Here is a 20,363-nt window from a genome sequence, read left to right on the forward strand (position 1 = left end):
ATTATGTGCTCATTTTGTTTGGCAGCTTAATTGTTCAACAGGGCTGAACATTGCTGTGTTCCACGTTCAGCCACTCAAGCAAAGCACTTTGATTTAAAGATTGTGTCTGGAAGATATGTGACTAAAAGCATATGGATAATCAATTTCATTGATAAAGGGAGTCAGTCCAAGCAGAGCTAATGCCAAAGAAAGGGAACAGTTTGTATAGAATGGCATGCCAGATATGATTTGCTCTATAAATCAACAACAATACTGATAATGACACTGTATAGACAGTAGTGTGTGCTACAGTGCATTAAGTGTTCTGACTTTTCACTTAAACAGAACATAATGTTACTATTGTTAATAAAACTCAGTACGTCACAATCACATATGTGGGGAGGTCTGGGAAAACCTGTCAGGAGTTGTTCTGGAAATCACCTGAAAAATAATATACTTTGGCATCATTTTCATAAACATATTTTTTTTAAATAAATGTTTTTATTTTCAACATTTTCAAACCTTGTCTTAGCTATCTCAGAGTTTGATAGTGATAATGATATCTCATGTTGTGTAAAGGAGCCAGTTTAGCAAATTTAGCAACTGTAAAAACAGTCAGTCTGCTTTGCTAGCTAAGTTAAACCTTGCTAGCTGAGTGTGATTTCCTCACACATTTAATCAATTTAGTTTCTTGCACTATTCAGTTCAGTTTGTAATCAGTCCCTGGCTGATCAAATGTCTGCTATGCCCCTGAGCAGTCAGATCATCAGCAAAACAGAGAAGAGCACCTACACACTCTGTATAGATCACGGTGAACGAAGTTTTCAAATGTTTAAATCACCTAATAAAAGAGATTATTAAGGAGAAATTTAGCCAACAGAACAGAATCGATTGAATTAACTAGCAATAATTTAGCTATTGGCATGCTTTCGGCTCATGTTTAAATGCTGTGAGGGACTCATCTTGTGTGAGACTGAGGTGGATGATGCTGATAATCAAAGTCTGTTCCCATTCTAAACCGCTAATTCTTTCAAATTTGGTAGTAATGTTGTTTTTCCCATAAGCAGATTAGATTATAAATGTAGAGGTAGACGCGACGTCTTTTAAGTCTTCAACTGTCTCTACTTTCACTTTTGGGGTAACCAGACTTTAAAGTCTGGTTGAGCTACATGCAAAAAAATAAAAAATAAATAATAATAATAATAATAAAAAAAAAGAGAAACATATTTCAGTTAAGGAAATATGGATAATTTTGTTTATGTCAAAATGAACAATATAAAGGGTGTCCCCAAGCTGCCACACATACACATGTACACATTTTTTTCTTTCCCACATATCACCACTCACCAACATTTTGAATTGGATTCCTTTCCTATATAGTATCTTGCTTATGTGAAAATAAAGCAGCAGAATATTGTGTTATATCATTTCAACTTTGCACTTACCTGATCACTCAACTCATTCTAGGTGGTGGGGCATTCAGACACAACAATTCCTTCTAGAACAACATTGGGAGTTCCCATTTCTGGTTATAAGCTTGTAAATGATCATGATCTGCTTGAGGCTGCTCTGTTTTCCCTTCACTGTTAATGACCAAACTATGCAGGTAGAACTGGTAGCACTCTCAAAGCACTGCTCATTATTACTAGCAGCTTCATTTATATAACTGCTGCTTGTGTTGGATTTGCAGATGCATACTGCTTCCCATGTGTGCTGTTGTGCAGACACTACTAGTGGCACTATGATTTTATGCACTATTTTCTACAGGAGGCTGAATTTGCTCTAACCGGTGAATATGATATACTGGTGATAAATAATGACAGAATAATTTGCTGACGGATCAGGCCTAGACACTTTAGTCTGAAGCAAACTTGTGTGTGTTCATCTGATGCATAGTAAAGGTGCGTTAAAAAAACAAAACAAAACAAAAAAACCCACTTACCTAGCACACCAAGCCGGTAGTTCAGGGTTATAACAATGACATTGCCATAACTGGCCAAGATGCTGCCATCAAACATATTTCCTGTGCCTTCCATATAAGATCCGCCATGGATGAAAACCATCACCGGCTTGGGACTTCCACTCTCACGGATGTCTGGAAGGAGAGTGTAGGAGGAAATAATTAAACGTCAAATTCCAACTGTCAGCTGAAGATGCAATCAGAATTGAAGCTGCCTTTTCCTTTAGGTCCAATTTGCCATATTTGGCTTTACTATTTAATGGGCTGCGATATATACAGCTTTAGATATTAGAACATTCATTTCCTAAGCAACATGTTTCTTGCGATTGGACTGAAATAAAATGGAGGATTTTTTTTGGTCTTTTGCCCATTTCCTGATATATTTTCTCTCATCAGTAGGCACTACGGTAAATTTAAATTGCCATTTTAATTTCTGGGTTGAGTTCAGTGAGCAAGCTGACCGCTGACACTTTCTTGAACATCATATATCATTTAACAAAATGTCTTGTTTTCCTGAACTGATATATACTGAATCTGAAACAGTTTCCAACCTCTTAAAACTTATTTTACTCCATTTTGTTGCTTTTTTTTATTATTATTATTATTAATGCATCGCTTGGTGCTTGGGCCCAGTGATCCACTTTGGGCGAACGGTTTCAGCTCACATGGGAAGTAATTTCAAAATGAGAAAGATGTTTGCAATAGCTTTCATCTTGTAAGGAGGAGACAGCTATTACACCACGGGCGCAATGTATCCACATAAATCTCTGATAATTGATTGAAGTTGGGCGTTCAGGGACACTCCTCTGGGAGGTCCCATAACAAAGTGGAGAACAAATGAAAAAAGCAATTATTTTCCCCAAAAATATTTTCTCTAGGCCCAGAGACAAGGGGCTCTCAGTTAGTCCCAATTCACAATTTCCTGTTCTTCATTCGGATATTTCTTTCTCTTTTTTTTTTCCTTTGTATGAGAGGTTGTATTTGTAGCACTTGATGATATTATATTTGGTGTGTCTTTCAGAATCTTTTCATTTTTAACAATTCCAGTGACAAAAAGGCCACCGTACTTTATAAACCAAGGAAAATAATGCATACGACCTTAGCAGGTGCATATACTATATGACTAATCTAGCGTATTTGAACAGTTCCAGAGTCCTTGGTAAAACTATGCTGATTTTTTTCACACAATATCTGCATCTTCACATCTCTGACTCACTTTGATGAATTAACTGAATCACTCAAAAGCAGTTGGATCCAGAAACGTATACAAAACTAGCGCAGCAAGGACGCAGGAGCTGAACTGAAAATAATGATAGTGGTGCAAAGAGAAAAGAAAAAAAAAATGGCCATGGTGGTCATTTAAAATCACACAAATTAGAGTGTTTACTTTCTTAAATGTGCTTTTGAAAAAGGTACAGGCTGGAAAGTTGGTCCAAAAAAAAAAAAAAAAAGAGATTTGCAATGAAAAACAAATCTGTATGCAAACAAGATGTTTAAAAAAAAAAAAAAAAGGCTCACACATTTCTCCTTTGCTTGTTTTTTTTTTTTTTTCAGAATTTCCAATTAATTACAGGGCTGAAGTTAATGAATGATCTTGAATGACCTGGATGTGAAGCAGCAATTACTGACTAGCTAGTCACAAGAAGAGAGTAGATCATAGATGTCTGTTAATGCCTGATGTACTGCTAATATGGATCACTACAGACTTTTTACAAATAGGGTGACAGTAAAGGGGATGACACATTTTAAGAATAATTTTATGAAAAAATTTATTCATTTCCAGTTTTAGCTTGTGCCAAGAAAAACTAAAATAAAATAAGATAAAGATGTATTTAATTGATTTCGCATTTTCAATTAGAAACAAATGCAACATCCGGAAAGGTCTTTGTACTTTTTGGTCATTCTATATTTGTGTCAGTAAAAAAAATCAAATCAAATAAAATAAAGCACAAATGGTTCTTTGATTAGTGTTTCAAAATCCAAGCAGGAGTTTCTATTACAATTAATAGCACTTTGCAGGCTTTTCCTTCTTTATAAATCAAAAACTAAAAACATAGAAATAAAATGGGAAAAGGGCTTTGTTTTCCTGAAAACTGTAGTTGTCTCTGATAGAGAGAGCCATAGGGCATTAGGACTCTTTAGTTATGATTTTAGCTATGATTATAGACATGATGAGAAGTGGAATCTGTTCCACAAAAATATCTCCACAATTGTGCATTCCAATGTCAATTTAAAGGCCATCGCATTCATACAACAAATTCTCTGATATTCTGATAGTCCTTGCTGCAGAACCAAAATTCTAGCAGCGAGAGATACCTGGAAGTTCAACTACGCCCAGGTCGGAGGAACTGGATCACCTACTCTAATCATTGGACGTTTCATGTCCATGTCTATTATCATTGTGAAATACAATGCCAAAGCCATATCTAAAGCTAGATAAAAGCAAATGTCAGGCTTATTTGTCAGCGACAATCTTCTTTAGTCCATTCACGATTTCGTTTTTTGAGTTACAGAGAAGGAAAAATTCTGATAATAAAAACAAAGAATTACTTGTTTTTCTGTTTCTCCTGCCAGGATTTTGAAACAATAATCAAATAACTATTCATGTTTTGTTTTATTTTTTTCTACACAAAATAGAATTCCCACAAAGTAATGAGGTCCAGAAACCACTCTTCAAAGTATAACATTATACATGGAGAATGAGCCTTCTTTGTACTATAACTATGACAGTTGCTCAGTATAGCTTTCACTATACAGTGTTTTAATATCAAAAGAAGCATTTGATGTTTTTTCTCTGCCTATTAGAAGATACTTATTTTTAAAGTGATGCATTACTTCAAATGATCAAAAGCTTGCTTATTGCTCAAGCATAATTCCTTTAAGTGAGTGATCCAGGCCGTCCCCATTCTCTCAGAACGTTTCTGTCCTCAGGATGCCGGGTTAGAAAGATCCAGCAGGAGGAAGTGGTCCACAGAGGAGTGTATGATTATGTGAATCCATATTATTCACACACACACACACACACACACACACAAGTCCAGTCAAGTACAGCAGATTATGCCTGATATCAGAGCCACTATTCTGCCACGACATAACAAGAAGAGCCAGAGAGCAGGGGATGTTTTTGAGGAACTGCAAGTGTGGGTGATCCTGAGTGCAGCCTTTTCTGTTTTCAACCCTTGGCCCAGGAAACATATTGTACACATATCCCTCCAAGTTCCAGGACCGCACTTGGCCCAGCATATTGTCTCCCAGACGTAAGAGGATTATTCTGTGAGCTCAGAAATTTTGATGGAGTTAATACGAGATGCTTGGCCAGATGCTCACTGTATATTTGTGCCACTCTAATCTTATGATGTGTGGATCAAAGACCACTCTTTCTGGTTTTAGCTGTTGCTAACTGGTACATATTTGACAAAATATGGCCTTGGTTAACTTTCTGGGCAAACATTATCAAGGATATTAAAAATAATTCCACATGACTCTGAAATCAGAAGGTGTTGATTAAACAGCAGCTCTGACTGTAGTTCTAGCTCCCTCGTAAGGACTTCTATGACAGATGTGCCATAAAAACTAAGGCTAATAAATATTTTTGTTTTTTAATAAATAAAGTGTGTTAAATAACAACAAAGAAAAGCTTATAATAATTCATGAGGTGGAGCTTTCTGTAAGGGGATGTTTATATAACATCTTTAAAAATGTCTTGGGTGTCAGAACTTTGTAGCAGTCACTATGTTTCCTGATATCAGAGAGTTTTTAGGACAGAGAAGTTTATGCTTTCTGGTTTCTCTGTACCATGACAAGCTGCGTTTTTGTCTCAGAGCAAAATAAGTTGGTGAGGTAATGACTGTTTATAGCTGCTATAATGTAAGCAAGGATAAATACTGATTTCACTATAAATAAAGAAAAATTGTGATGTTTTCTTCACTGATAAATAAAAAAATTGGAATAAAATATTTTATGATGCAGGACTTCGGAGTATCATGAATTCCCCATTATAGATTTTTTTTCATATAAGAGCCTGGCCCAAATGAATTTTAATTTTAAAAACGCTATTTATACATATACACTAAAAATATTGATTTATATTGGGCAAAAGATCGTCAAGTGTAGCCGTTAATGCTATAAATATCTATCCATTTTTTACTATTATAAATTCCAGGAACATGTTGCATAGGAAATGTAGAGGGTGTTCAGCAACCCCATTGATGCTGTATTTTCTAACATTTGATTGGATCTCAAAACACAAAAAGGTTAAAAAAAAAATCATGCAAAAAAAGGTGTCAAGAATTTGTATTATGGTTATTAGTTTTCTTTTTTCTTTTTTTTTCAGTGGGATGCAACATGAAAAAAAATTTAAAGAAAATTAAAGAAAAAAAAAAATTCAAGCCAAAACCTATGGAAGGTTAACAATTACATGTCTGGAATGACGAGAGACATGTGACATACTCGTAGAACATCAAGCAAAAAAGACAAAACACATCCAGCAAAAACACTAGGAAGTAAAAAAACATCTCCACTCGCGAAAAAAGGACAAGAAATTTAAGAAAAAAACAAGAAAAAAATTGGAGGGTTTCCTTTTCATGCATATCAGTTTGGCGTCAAAAAAAAAAATACCTTCATCCTCTGCACCGTCATTATCACCTAAATCATCATTCTGTTTCTTTGTAAGAGGACCTAGGATCAAGAACGGAGAAGATGGAGGAAACAGAGAATAAAAGAACAACACAAGCCTTAAAAAGGCGTCTCAGAGATACAACGAGCTTGCATTAATATCCTTGATACATTACAAAGCAAGAAAAAAGTTGTACTGACGATCTAAGCAGTCAAATGTTCAAACATTTCTGTAGAAAAGAGTCAAACAGTCAATAAAATAAAGAATATCGAAAAGCAAACTACTGGCTCTGAGGATCCAGTGCAAAAAGTTTCAAAAACATTTTTCTTTATAGATTAAAGAGTCATTTTGTTTCAATTTTTTAAATATTTGGATGTTTAGGTTAAAAAAAAATGCTGTCAATGGGAAATAAACAAACATTATCTTTTATCTGAAGCATAATAAATACCCTTTCAATATGAAGTTGTAATGGAATAGCAAATAATTCCCCAATGATTTATTATTTCAGAAATGTAAAAGCTGAGTAAAACTTTTTTTAGTTCTTTAATTAGTTTGTGAGCTGTTTACCTGATGAATATTCAATACCGTACTGATCTCATGGAGGTCATTATTTAATATTACCTTACATTATTTTACTATTTGAAAACAAGTGAAGCCTAAACTATTTAAATATAGGCTTCAATTTCATTAAAAAGGCCATAAAGAAGTAGAAAAAGAAGGGAAAGCAGCAAATTCAGGAAATGGCTCCAAACATATGGAGAGGGACATAACTGAGAATGGACTCAGCGTTCACGTTTCTGCTACACAGTCACACAGATGGGCTGTCGGAGGCTCTGCACACTAACATTCATCACCTAGGCATCCGTTTCATGATTTACACCACAGACATCATGACAGCACCTACTCGTACATGGACATGCTGAAGTACACACACACACAAGAACACACTCAGGCACATGTAGATCATAAAGCAAGTTATTATTAAAAAAAAAAAAAAAAGGAACATGCACGGGCTGAGCACATGCAAGCAATTGGTCATGTGACATGATAAAGAACGAAGCTCAAGGAAATGATAATGTGTTCATTTCATCACACAGAGGCAGCGCTGTGGATCCATACGCTCTTATAGACAGGAGGACGAGAAGGAGAGAGCAGTGCCATGGCCATGCACTGTCTACGTCCATTTCTTACGATGAAGCTTAGTCTTTCTGATTCCGTTTTTTTTTTGTTGTTTTTTTTTCAGTAGACGAAGCCTCCGTAAGTCCTTCAGACTGTGGAGAAACAGCAGGTGTTATGAAGAAGGAGAAAATCAATGTTAATGACATAAGTTTGGTCTCCCGGAACCCGGTAAACACATCGCCCTGAAACAAAACCGTACTGTATGAACATAAACGTGTGAGTTTAGGTTGTTTTAGATGACATACTGCGACCAAATAACATTGCGTCAATCGACAATCTAGTGCTGAACATAAATGACTGAAATGGATTATACATCAATATTACACACAAAAAGCTTATTAGTAATTTAAATACTTTTTGAAACCCTTTCTAGTATTGAAACACTTGGTTTTAGGGTTATACCTTGTACCATTAAGGGTTGACCTAGAGGGCACGTAGTGTTGAGTGATGAGTTGCTTGCTTACAGCAGGACCTCCTTCATGGTAAGGCAAATCATTTGAGATATTTACAACCTGATGGCTTCATACTGTTATAAGTTACTATATCTGCTGTATAAGATTATGAAATCGATGAATTTATTTAAGGCTGTTGAAGCTAGCTAACTACTAATGCCGGCTTTTCCTCATTTGTACGTTGCTTTGGATAAAAGCCTCTGCTAAATGAATAAATGTAAACATAAAGGCTGTGCAATAAGCTACATTAACTATTTTGACAGCAAAATGGTCAGGTAATGGTAATCATCTCAGTCTTCTAATAAGAAAATGTCATAATTGTAGAATAGCGTAACACTGTTAATAATCATCTCATTCATCTAATTTCACGCTTCATTCTTTCTCGCTTTTTGCAATCAATTTGGCACCATCGTGTGCAGATTAGGTTGTTATAAATATTATATAGTTGTCTCATAATCATCTTAATATGCTATTATGTTGTGATGTAGTCCCTGAGCTATTGTTTCTGTAATATAGATTTTATTTTTATTTTCTTGGATGTTATTGTGACTGGGCCAATAATCAAATGCACGTTACTGACCACTGTAGTTTGACCATTTTACTGTTTGTTTTATTGTTTACTTAAAGCACCAACAATCTTTGCTTGTTCCTTCCAAGCTTTTGTTTTCTTCATAATATCTCTATACACATTTAAGAGGTTGTATACAGTCCCCTCCGGAATATTGGAAAGCAAGGCCAACACATTTGTTTTTGCTGTAGTTTGAAGATATTTGGGTTTGAGAACAAAAGATGAATGTGAGAAAAGTGTATAAAATTTTAGCTTTTATTTCTTGGTATTTATATGTAGATTTGTTAAGTGTGTAATTTATTTTGTGGCCACCCAATTTGCCAATACAACAATTTGGAATGTCCTGAAAAAGAAAGAAAGCACTGTTGTACTGAGCAAGACACCAAAAGGGTCAGCTATGATGAGAGAAACTTTGTGAAAGCTATGAAGAAAAACCCAAAAACAACAGTTAGTGACATCACCACCAACCTCCACATGGTAGGGGTGAAGGTATTACAACCCACCATTCAAAGAAGACTTTAAGAACAGAAATATAGAGGCCATACCACAAGATGCAAAACACTCATCAGCAGTAAGAATCAGTAAGCCCAATTGGAATTCGCAAAGAAATACAAAGATGAGCTACAGAGGTTCTGAAACAAAGATTAACCTCTACCAAAATGTGGAGAAAGAAAGAATCTGAGAAACATGGTGGAGGTAGTGTCATGACTTGGGTTTGCATGGTTGCTTCTGGAACAGGCTCACTAATCTTTATTGATGATGTAACTCATGATGGTAGCAGCAGAATGAATCTGTTTTCTCAAAATTTGTCTGCCAATTTACAGAGAAATGTATCCAAATTAATCAGGAGGAACTTTATCATGCTGCAAGACAATGACCCAAAACACACTGCCATCTCAATAAAGGACAGAAATGAAAAAAAGTGGAAGGTTTTAGACTTGCCAAGTCAATCACCAGACCTTAACCCAATTGAGCAGCATTTCGCCTCCCTGAAGAGGAGACTGAAGGGAGAAACCCCCTGAAACAAACAACAACTGAAAGAGGCTGCGCTAAAAGCCTGGAAAAGCATCATAAAAGAAGAAACCAACAATTTGGTAATGCCACCAAGTCACAGGATTGATGTAGTTATTGCAAGCAAGGGATATGTAACCAAATATTAAGTGTTATTTACTTTCATTTACTTCAAGACTTTTTGCTCGCCTAAAAATTGGGTGGTCTGATACAAAAGGTTCTATGTCTCATATCCATCTTATAATCTCAAACCCAAATGTCTTTGGTGGATAGCACCAACAAATACATTGGCCTTGATGTTCCAAAAGTTTTAGAAGGCATTGTACGACATCATAACATTGATCCTTGAAAGCAAGGATATTTTTTTCTTCTATTCTGTCTGTCGAATAATAAATCTGTAAAGTAATTGCAGACAGGAACTAAAATTGAGAAAACCTCAATCCCAGTGTCACTTGTTGCACTGTTGGTTTGTCGTTTGTCTGTTGTTGAAATCGTGTCTCCATGCCGGGCATGTACATAACTTTGACTCTTCCTAGTGTAAATGTATGCTGAAGTGTTGTACATTTAGCAAGAGAATTGGGACTGACTGTACACACACATGTTCCAAGGGTTTCCCAAGGTCTCTTTGGATATTAAACTGTTCTAAATTTTTAATGAGGTTCTACTTGGAACCCTTTCCTAAACATTCATTAATTTATTCATCTTCATTAACCACATTATCCTGGGCAGGTTCAGGGTGAATCCCAATCTATCCCGGGAACACTGGGTGCGAGACGGATATGATGCCACACATTCACATCTAGGGGTAATTTTGGAATATCCACTTCACCTACTGGCATGGTTTCGGGAGTAGGAGGAAAGCAAAGTGACAATAATCTGAGTTCAGGATCCAACTGGGACCCTGGAGGTGTGAGATACCCTCTACCCATTGTATAACTCATGTTCCTAAAGACAACATGTAAATACATTGCAATCTACATCTAAGTTCCCAACATCACCAGTCTTCAGGTCCTTCACAGTGGTGGCTATATTTGCTGGGCTCATTGCAATGGAATTAAACAGAACAGGGCATTTTCATCATTTATCTCTGTCAGCCATAATCCATTAAGACAGAATTTCCCCCTAACATAGCACAGAATAACAGCCGGAACGTGGCCAATTTAAATAAACAACTAATTCTTTCCAAGATCGCTCTGATAAACAGGTAGCAGTAGAATAAGGAAGCCTAGACAATACCATCAATTGTAATGAAAATGACCTCAATATTCCTGCTTGCTAACCTCTGTGCTTCTGTAGCATATAACAAAAGGGGATTTTTATCTGTGCCTAATTGGTTTGAGAGCTGGCTTCATTATCTTGGGTTCAGAAATCATGCCAAACCCGTATCCATGCCAGTTGATTTGAAGGGGAGGATTAGACAAAATAGGCGGAGGGCAGAAACCAGCTATGGCTAGCTTATCGTTTAGTTGTCTTCGTCATCAAACATGTTTGTGAAGACCATAATGTGAGAGGAGCAAAACCCAGTCTAGTCTTCTATTGCTTGTAGTCTAGAAACCTCAAGTTTCAACACTTCGTGAGTTCAGACATACCAGTACACTTCTGAGCAGCACTGTTATAAAGAGCTGATAGTTAGTTGAAGCCTCTGTGTCAAAATATACTCTCTTCTGACCTCTCATTGTGTGGTGCTTTTACCAACTGCAACTCACAGTAGTGTGTGAAAATTCTTCAGACTGCATTGTGTGAAAATCCCACTGTCTGAAGGTAATGAGCAGGTGTACATAATATGCTGTCTGGCTGAATACATAGTTAAGCGCAAGTTTCTGCAGGACAAAAATAATTTTTAAAAAAAGTAGATCAATAACATATAAACTGGATGTATTCAATATGAGAAAATGTCTTCATACATTCATTTTAAGTAACCAGATTATCATGCTCAGGGTCAAGGTGGATCAGAGCCAGTCCTGGGATAAGAGGACTGGAATACACCTGGCAGGAGATGCTAGTCCATTTCAAGGTACCTACTGGGATTTTTGTAGATCAGTTCATTCATTCATTCATTCATTCATCTTCACTAACTGCTTTTTATCCTGATCAGAGTCATTGTAGATCCAGAAACAATCCCAATAATACTGGATACAAGGTGGCAGAATTCACTCTGGTGAACAGGACACCAGTCGAATGCATGGGGCAAAATATTTAGAGAGTAAATAAAGATGCTAGCCAGACTCGAATAATGTCTTTTACAAGCAATGCAAGGGCAGAACACAACACTGATGATTGATGATTACAGTGAAGTGTTTACTTGCCTGCAGATGAATTTATGATTGTTAAGGGTATGCAATCATTTGCATTCAACTCTATACGGGTGTATTATAAAAAATATGTTAATCTCTATCCAATTGATGTAGTATATTACCGGCAATGATATGAAGCCCAGTGTTTATCTGTGGATTAATCCTTGGCTACAGTTACTACTCACACTGTTCTGCTGTTCATCAGTATAAGCAGGTGACTGCATCATGCTCAGTGTATTAAAGAGTCAGAGACAAGTGCCTCATTTCAAATAGATCAGATGGATGAGTCTAGGCATCGGTCACCAGAGAAAAGCCCTCCATCACCCTGTCCAAGTGGCCTAGGGGTTGAGGAAAGTGAAGGGCATTAATCCCAGAGGAGAGGGACACTACCTAGCCACCTGTCCACTTTCCCTGTTCACCACATCATTAACCCCCCTAGGCTCAGTTCTCCCCTGACCTCAGAGACTGGGTTCACCAACTCTCGCTTTCCCCAGAAGAACCACACACTTTATTTTAAAGCCATAGAAAGACATAACTAGACACCTCATCTCTTTGTCATGTCACAGAGTGGCAGATTGATTTATCATTTGTGCTCTTCAGTGGCATTGGAATATTCCTCCTTGTGCCGCCATTGATCGGAATTCACCTCTGGCTGATAAATGGCTACTTCATGCCTGACGCATCTCTAATGCAGCATGCAGGTGAAGTCCACTGCGCTGCACTCGCGCGAAACCTGCGGCCGGAGCCAGATGGGGCAATTAAAGTTTCGAGGCAAATCGATTTCAGATAGAGCCTATTGACATCCCTGGCTATTCATCAGAGAGCTCACGTTCCAGCACGCTGAACATCAGCAGAGCAAATCACAAATTGAAATGCTGAGCAGGAGTAGCCACAAATTTAAGGTAATGACTAGCATCTCCAGACCATAACGGAGGGATGGAATTTAATGCAAATTAGTATTTCAGTGAAACATTTTGTAATCAGTGATGTTTAAGAGAGTGGGTAGTGGTTCCTCCTAACAACTCCAGGGTTTGCAGATTGATGCTTCGCTCAGGTAACAGTCTCAGGTTCTCAGGGTTCTCCGGTTTCCTCCTACCGCCCAAAAATCATGGTAGTCGGATTGGCTATGCTAAATTGCACTTAGGTACACCCACTATCCAGGGAAAGCTCAACATCCACCGTAACCCCAATGACCATGATGATGAAGATACTGAAAATACATATATGATAAATAAGGTTTGGACTACAATAAACTAAGCATGAGAAGGTAGTTTTTCATGGGCTATTTGTGGGCTTAATCAGTCTAAACACAGTGTTCAACAAACACCAATCAGGTACTTGGCCTAAGCTCAGGCACAATATATGTGTTTCCCTCACAACACGTTAAAATCCATGAGCTAATCTATTCCACAAAAGAGCAGTCCATCTTCTAAACAGCAGGTAACACCTGGACGAGAGTCAATATTTCTTCAAGCGCGCAACATTGCACACAGGCGATGCCATTATGCTCCTGCTGCAGCTTGATGGAGTCTAATGAGTGCACAGAGCAAGAGGAAGCTTTCTGGAGAAGGCTGACTCATCAGTGCCACCCAATGAAGAGTTGCCCATGAAAACGCTGTAGCTCGTTAATGAGCTGTGTAAACATAAGCTCACGTACGGCATTAGGAAAGCGGATCCTTCTTCCCTGTTGCAAATTTAAGAACTCTTTCACACCTATTAGCCTGTTCGTATAGATCCTATCAGAGAAAAATTGGTACATTTGGTTTGTTTGCTGTTTGGGTTGGTTGGGTTTCACACAGCACATCATTATACAAACCAAATAAATACCTGATTAACAAACACCTGGTTGACAGGCATGTAGGGCTAAAATCATACTTTCTTGGTAAGAATACAGTCATGAAGCATGGAGAACACAGAGCTGGAGCTTTTTACTATGATTGCTGTGTCATATTTAGTCATATTTACTATGACTAATTACTCATTGGTCCAAATATAACGAACGCATCACATTTTGGCACTGCTACAGCTTTGGCTCAGTTCGAGCCTTGCAGGTCAGATTAGCAGCAGTCTAAAAACAAAAATGTCATGCACAACCCAAAATACTTGGGTTGTTGGTTCACTTCCTGCAGTTTGGTTGATACAGTTGATTTCGAGCTCAGACAGAGACCACCTCGTTCAGATGCATCCTAAATAATCGTCGATGCACAAGGACAGCCGTGTAGTTACATTAATAGCCATCCGCTCTCTTCCAAAATCACGGAAAAGGAGCAGAAAGAGGACAGAGCCTCCCTCGAGCCACACATCTAAATGAGTGCACGAACATATGGATGGCATGTTCTCCGAGTTCTGCTTGGGCTGAGTCTTCGCACATATTCTCACACGCAATGCAAAAATGAGCCCTAGGCAAGCACACAAGTACTGTAGGGTGGAGCTGTGATGCTGTGTATATGATGCCATGAGGGAGATATGAGAGAGCACAGACGGAAAGAAAAAGAGAGAGAAAGAACGCACGGTATCAGAGCGAGCGAGAACATTTCTAACTACAACTGCAGCATTTACTATGCAGTCGTTCTCCTTTTTCACTCTTTCTACCATTCATTTTGACAGCCTCTATTGCATCAGTCGTTTACAAAGAAAATAGATCCTCCTTGAGGAATTAAATGTTATTTCCTGCAGGCATTGTCAAAAAACGAAGAAGAAAAAAAAAAAAAACCCTCAGCTTTGAGGCAGCCGTGTCAAGCAAGCATCAACTGTGTTCTCCATACACGACTGTTTTACACGACAGAATCATGTTGACAATCTTTTCACCTCCCCTACTTCTCCATCTGATAAAAACCTGCCATCAAAAGATTGCTCCTTCTCTGCCAATAATTCCACACCTCACCAGCACGAAGGATTCACTGAGCCCCAGTTCTCGTCTGCTAACGATCCGAGAAAGCATCACGCTCTAGAGACGTAGAAGGAAAGTGCGGCTTGTGGATCAACCCCTCATACATATTTGATCTTGCCCCAAATGGCTGACATTCAGTTGCGACAGGGAGAAAAGGGTAGCCGGACCTGGCAAAGTAAGATCTAAAACCGCTGTTTGAAATATCAATAGCTGGAGCCACCAGTATCAGGTTATTTTCCTGGAGAGCCCCTGTGGAGAAGGGAATGGAAAAACGTAGTGACCAAAATGTCACGGCAGCTTCAGATTGTGCACTGCTCATTAGAGGGAGAGTGTGACAGGGCTTAAAAGTCAGCTAAGATTAGTGAGGGGGGAGGTGGGGGGGGGGTGGATTTCATTAAAAGCTGTCAGCCATAACCACATAACCACCAACATGTAGAGATTACAAAGCTCATAATGAGCATGCTTTCTGGAAGAAAAAGACAGGAGAAAGGAAGAAAAGAGATGTGGAGGCGCCAGAATATAACGCACACTGTAGTGCTCCTGAATCCATTGCTCTTGTGAGTGCTCTTGACATAACAGTTTATGATATACTATCACAAGACAGGCGTGAACATGCAGGCGTTTTTTCTAATTGTGTTTCCACGTGGGAGCAGATATTTTTCAAAAAATTATTTGGAAATAATATTATTATGCATGTGGACGAGGCAGAGTAACAAAGCAGACTATCATCCGTACCTAAGTGGAACTGATGTCCTTTTGGTTGCATGCTGTTATGCAGCCGTTAAATTATGCCGTTGCCATTAAGTCAAATTAAGTGACCTATAAAGACTGATAAAATGAATCAGACATAGTCAGGTTACTAGCATTCCAACTGGGCTCTCGTGACTAACTCCAAAATAAAAATAATAAAAAAAAGACTGATGCCTACAGTGTGAAGGCTACTCCCTTATGCTGTGCTGAAAGGCTCGAACCTGAACTTAATCTTCATTTTGTGAGCACTATTATGCAGAGGGATACATTTTCACATGCGACCCCCCCCCCCCCTTTTTTAAAGCCCTGTCTCAAATTTTTGTTCTCAGAAACAGCTTCGACATTCCGCTGATTATCTTAGTCTTTGTAGATAAATTATGGGTTGTTATGTGAAACGTCACTGTAAAAGGCCACATTGTCCCACTGTTAACTATCAGCATGATCCATAACGGATGGCTTTTGTGGCTACTCTGACATCAACAGTGACAAAAACATGGCAGGCAAATAAGACTTAATAATCTTACAGTCAGTAACCATAGCATGCATAGTAATCTCATCAAAAAGATTGCCTTCAAGTGTCGACACTGCAGAACTTCTTTTCTGGCATGTGATAGCTGTACAGATTAAACAAGGTAGGTTTTTTAACCCAACGAAGTAAGCTAATATTAGTATGTGACAGCAATATCAGAGATGGTCATCTAGTGATTTCGTTTTCTCCTGGATTTTCACGCCCACTCTTCTCTTCTTGACAGAATATCTTCACAGTGACTGTCTGCAGCCCAGCTCTGCTGGTGCTGATACTGGCCTCAAAGCGAGGAGCATGCAGGTGATGGAGAAATAGCATGATACAGATCAAGAAAGAATGGGATAGAATGGGTAATATATGGAGTACAGGGAGAAAGAAGGGTCTATTTTTGTGCCACTGGAAGCCTAATTTAGTGGTATAACATTAATGTGATGCGGGTTGGCTGTATTCGCTTTTTACCAGTTTTCACCAAAATTTGTGGTCAGAAACAAACGCATCTTTGATGCTGCGTAGCAGGGAATGTGACATTCTAAATTCGTTATATCAACGTTATTTTCAAACCAGCTTTGGTAAACATTTGACTTTGCCTTAACAACCGCCGAGATCTTTTTTTAAGCAAAATGCTTTTTTTCCTCTTCATTACAGCTCTACTTGTTTTAAACTTAATTAATGCCCTAACATGGAGCTTTATTTTATTTATTTTTTTACAGCCATTGCCTGGTTTATAAATCTCAACTCACTCTGTCTCATTTCATTTGCGTATTCTTTAATCTTCTCAATGCTGATGAATGACTAAGGGAATCTGACTTCTGTGTCACCTCATATTTACACCTCAGCGAAACAGGAAGTCATGAATTACCGCTTTGGAGTTTCACAAACATGAATTAATTTCGTTTTGCTTCAGTTAAATTAAAAAAAATATATTTCTAGTGGGGTCAAACATTTTTAAAAAGAGATCACATGTATATTATATATATATATATATATATATATATATATATATATATATATATATATATATATATATATATATATATAAAGGTCATTTTATTTTGTCAATTAAAAGTCAGATTTCTCTCATATTTTCAGTGAGGCTAAGCCAAGTCCGTTTTCATACCCTTTTTTTCCACCCATCTCCAGCAAGGGTGCCAATAACTCTGCAGCTGACTGTATCACACCACCCCGTCATCAATTAACTTCCTGTTTCCAGACAGAATGGAATCTGTATACCGTGTGATTTGTGAGAGACAGTTAGAAGTAGGACGTTAGCAATGTTATGTGTCCTAGGCAATGTGAAAGTTAAATTTTAGTATCCATTGCCTAAATAAACACCACACTCGAGCCCCGCGTTCAAAATTGGTCTAGACATGTCACTGACACAAACGTAAGACCTCTATGCTTCTCAGAGGTAAAAGCCAGGCTCTACTGATTAAAACCATCCTCAATTTATGAAGATGCTTAGATCCAGTGCTGAGTTTCTAACATGGCTGCCTGGGTGGAGGAGGAAGAGAGAAGCGTTGAAAATGACTAGCATCAGCAGGACAGCAAACAGCCTAATATGCCACCATATTATATTTCCTCATCATTTCAATTTCAAAGTGATCTGCATTACCAAGCGGCAGGGATGAAAGGGGTGGAAAAAACAGAAAGGAGGGGGCGCTGAAGTTCATTCCCAGTGCCGAGTCCCGTAATCAACATCCTTCGAGCTCGGGCCACTTGTAGGCAGAATTATCCAGGGTCTTTTACCATAAAACAATCTCAAACACTGCCTGATTTCCCCTCATGTGTACACCCTGGGATGCCTTTGATATGGGGCAACAAACTACAAAATTTTGTTTTTAATCAATATTTCATGCCTAAATATTCCTTCTGATTTTCATGCTTTGCAGCTGTTTTCAAAGCACAAGGAAAACTCCAGCCACTTGTTATGTTCACTTGGAAAAGACTCCATGGTTTTGGTTTTTTGTCTCTATTTTGATCTTGTCAGTAAATCCACCTCCTCTTTATTTACAGTACTAACACCACCAAGAATGTTTACACTCTTACACACAAAGTCTATACTAGTTAGATCCAGTGAATCAGTAGCCCTCAATTATTTACAATACAACCTCACAGGAAGAGAATTGGATATGTAAATGATTTGAGGTTTATCCCAGTTCAGGCTTCCTTTTCCAAAAAAAAGAAAAATTTATCATCCCATTATATGCTTTAAAGAGCGCCACATTTCCAGACAGCCAGGATAAATAAGGAGCAAGTAAAGGTTAAAAGTGAGTTTTTCTTTATGCCAAAGAAGCAAATGCATTAGCATACCAATGCAAAAACATCTATGGTGTGTTTTATTTAAATGTCTACTGGTGGAAGGCGAGAAAATAAATTAAAGCAAAAAAAAAAAAAAAAAAAAAAAAAAAAAAAATCATGGGTGTCTCCAGAAAAAAGCTGAAGATATTTCTTTCACAATAAAAAAAGTTCTCTATTTGTTGTTTAAAGAAACCCTGAATTGCAAATTGTTGATTTTTTTTTTACGTGCTAATATCATTATTTTGATGTGATGTCTTGACTCGATAACTCCATGCATCCATTCATTTTTAATGCTGCGTATCCTACACAGGGTCGTGGAGACCCTGGAACCTATCCCAGGGGACTTGGGGCACAAGGTGATGGATGTGGTGCCAGCCCATCGCAGGGCACAATCGAACACACATTCACACTACGGATAATTCATAAATGCCAATCAGCCTACAATGCATGTCTTTGGACTGGGGGAAGAAACTTGGGGAAGTACCCCGAGGAAACCCCCAAAGCATGGGGAGAACACACAAACTCCACGCACACAGGACAGAGGCAGGATTCGAACCTTCAACCATGGATATGCGAGGCAAACGTGCTAACCACTAAGTCACCGTGCCCAATGTAATAACTCTTTATTTCAAAATATTATGTGATTTCAACTTAAGAACTTGTTATTTCTTGTTATCTTGGTATATTATTTTGACTACTTAAATTGACGTATAGCTCTATTCACTTCAGCATTCATCCTGCAATTTCCATCAGCAGTCACAATATCAGTAAACACCAATGACCCAGTTCCATTAGCAGCCATACATGCCCATGTCATAACACTGCCTCCACCATGTTTGACAGATGATGTGGTATGCTTTGAAACATGAGCCCTTCCTTTCCTTCTCCATACTCTTCTCTTCCCATCATTCTGGTACTAGTTAATCTTGCATCAGAACTGGTCAGGGGTTGTTGTTTTTTCTTTTTTTTGTCTAATCTAACCTTTCTGTTCTTGAATGTTACTAGTGGTTTACATATTGAGGTAAACCGTCTCTATTTACATAAATGAGTGTCTCTTGATTGTACACTTCCTCCAGAGTGTTCTCGACTATATGTTGCGATGGGGTTTTTTTCCCCTCAACAAGAAAGAATTCTACATTCATCCACTTTAATTGTGTTCCATGATCTTCCAGGCCTTTTGGAGTTCCAGAGCTTGCCAGTGCATTCTTTCTTTTTAAGAACATACCAAATTGTTGGTTTGGCCGCTTCTAAAGTTTCTGCGATCTCCCTGATAGGTCTGTTTTGTTTCTTCTAATGATAGCCTCCTTCACTTGCGTCGACACCTCTTTGGACTGCATATTGAGAGTTCCCATGAAAAGCTACCAAATGCAAATTCAACTCTAGACCTTTCATCTCCTTAATTTGTCATTAAAAAAAACAAGGAACCAGTTCAAAACTTGGCCCGAAACTGCTGATTATTCAATTGTCTAATTACTTTTGAGCCTGTGAAAATGGAGGAACTATGCAAAAAAAAAAAAAAATGGCTGTAATTCCTAAACAGATAATGCAATATTTTTGTTAAACACCTTGAATTAAAGTTGAAAGTCTACATTTCAATCACATCTTAATAGCTTGATTTCAAATCCACTGCGGTGGTGTACAGAGGCAAAATTCCTGTCCAGATACTTATGCACCTGACTGTATACGTGTCAGCTGAAATCCACTAAACCAATGCCTGGGAAACAGCATATGGAGGAAGAATTACTATAAGCTTATATTCAATACATTTGTCTTTTGAGACATTGAGATTTTGCAGAGTTAAATATCAAGTCAACAATAATGAGACAATATGTCAAATACTG

The 20,363-nt window shown here is 37.9% G+C and overlaps 1 protein-coding gene across 2 annotated transcripts in view; it reads right to left on the minus strand.

The window, feature by feature from the left end:
- nlgn1 (neuroligin 1) overlaps positions 1-20,363 on the minus strand; it is a 231,859-nt gene that overhangs the window by 131,295 nt on the left and 80,201 nt on the right. The window contains exons 1-2 of one of the 2 annotated variants that reach the window (XM_053634744.1): positions 6,557-6,842; positions 1,922-2,074 (exon numbers count right to left, since the gene is read on the minus strand). In XM_053634744.1, coding sequence (XP_053490719.1) covers positions 1,922-2,042 — 121 coding nt within the window. In that variant the 5' untranslated portion in view covers positions 2,043-2,074; positions 6,557-6,842. Of the gene's footprint in view, positions 1-1,921; positions 2,075-6,556; positions 6,843-20,363 lie in introns of those variants that run through there. The other variant, XM_053634743.1, reaches the window with a different exon arrangement.

This window comes from Ictalurus furcatus, chromosome 10 (assembly GCF_023375685.1).
Source record: "Ictalurus furcatus strain D&B chromosome 10, Billie_1.0, whole genome shotgun sequence".
Taxonomy (NCBI): domain Eukaryota; kingdom Metazoa; phylum Chordata; class Actinopteri; order Siluriformes; family Ictaluridae; genus Ictalurus; species Ictalurus furcatus.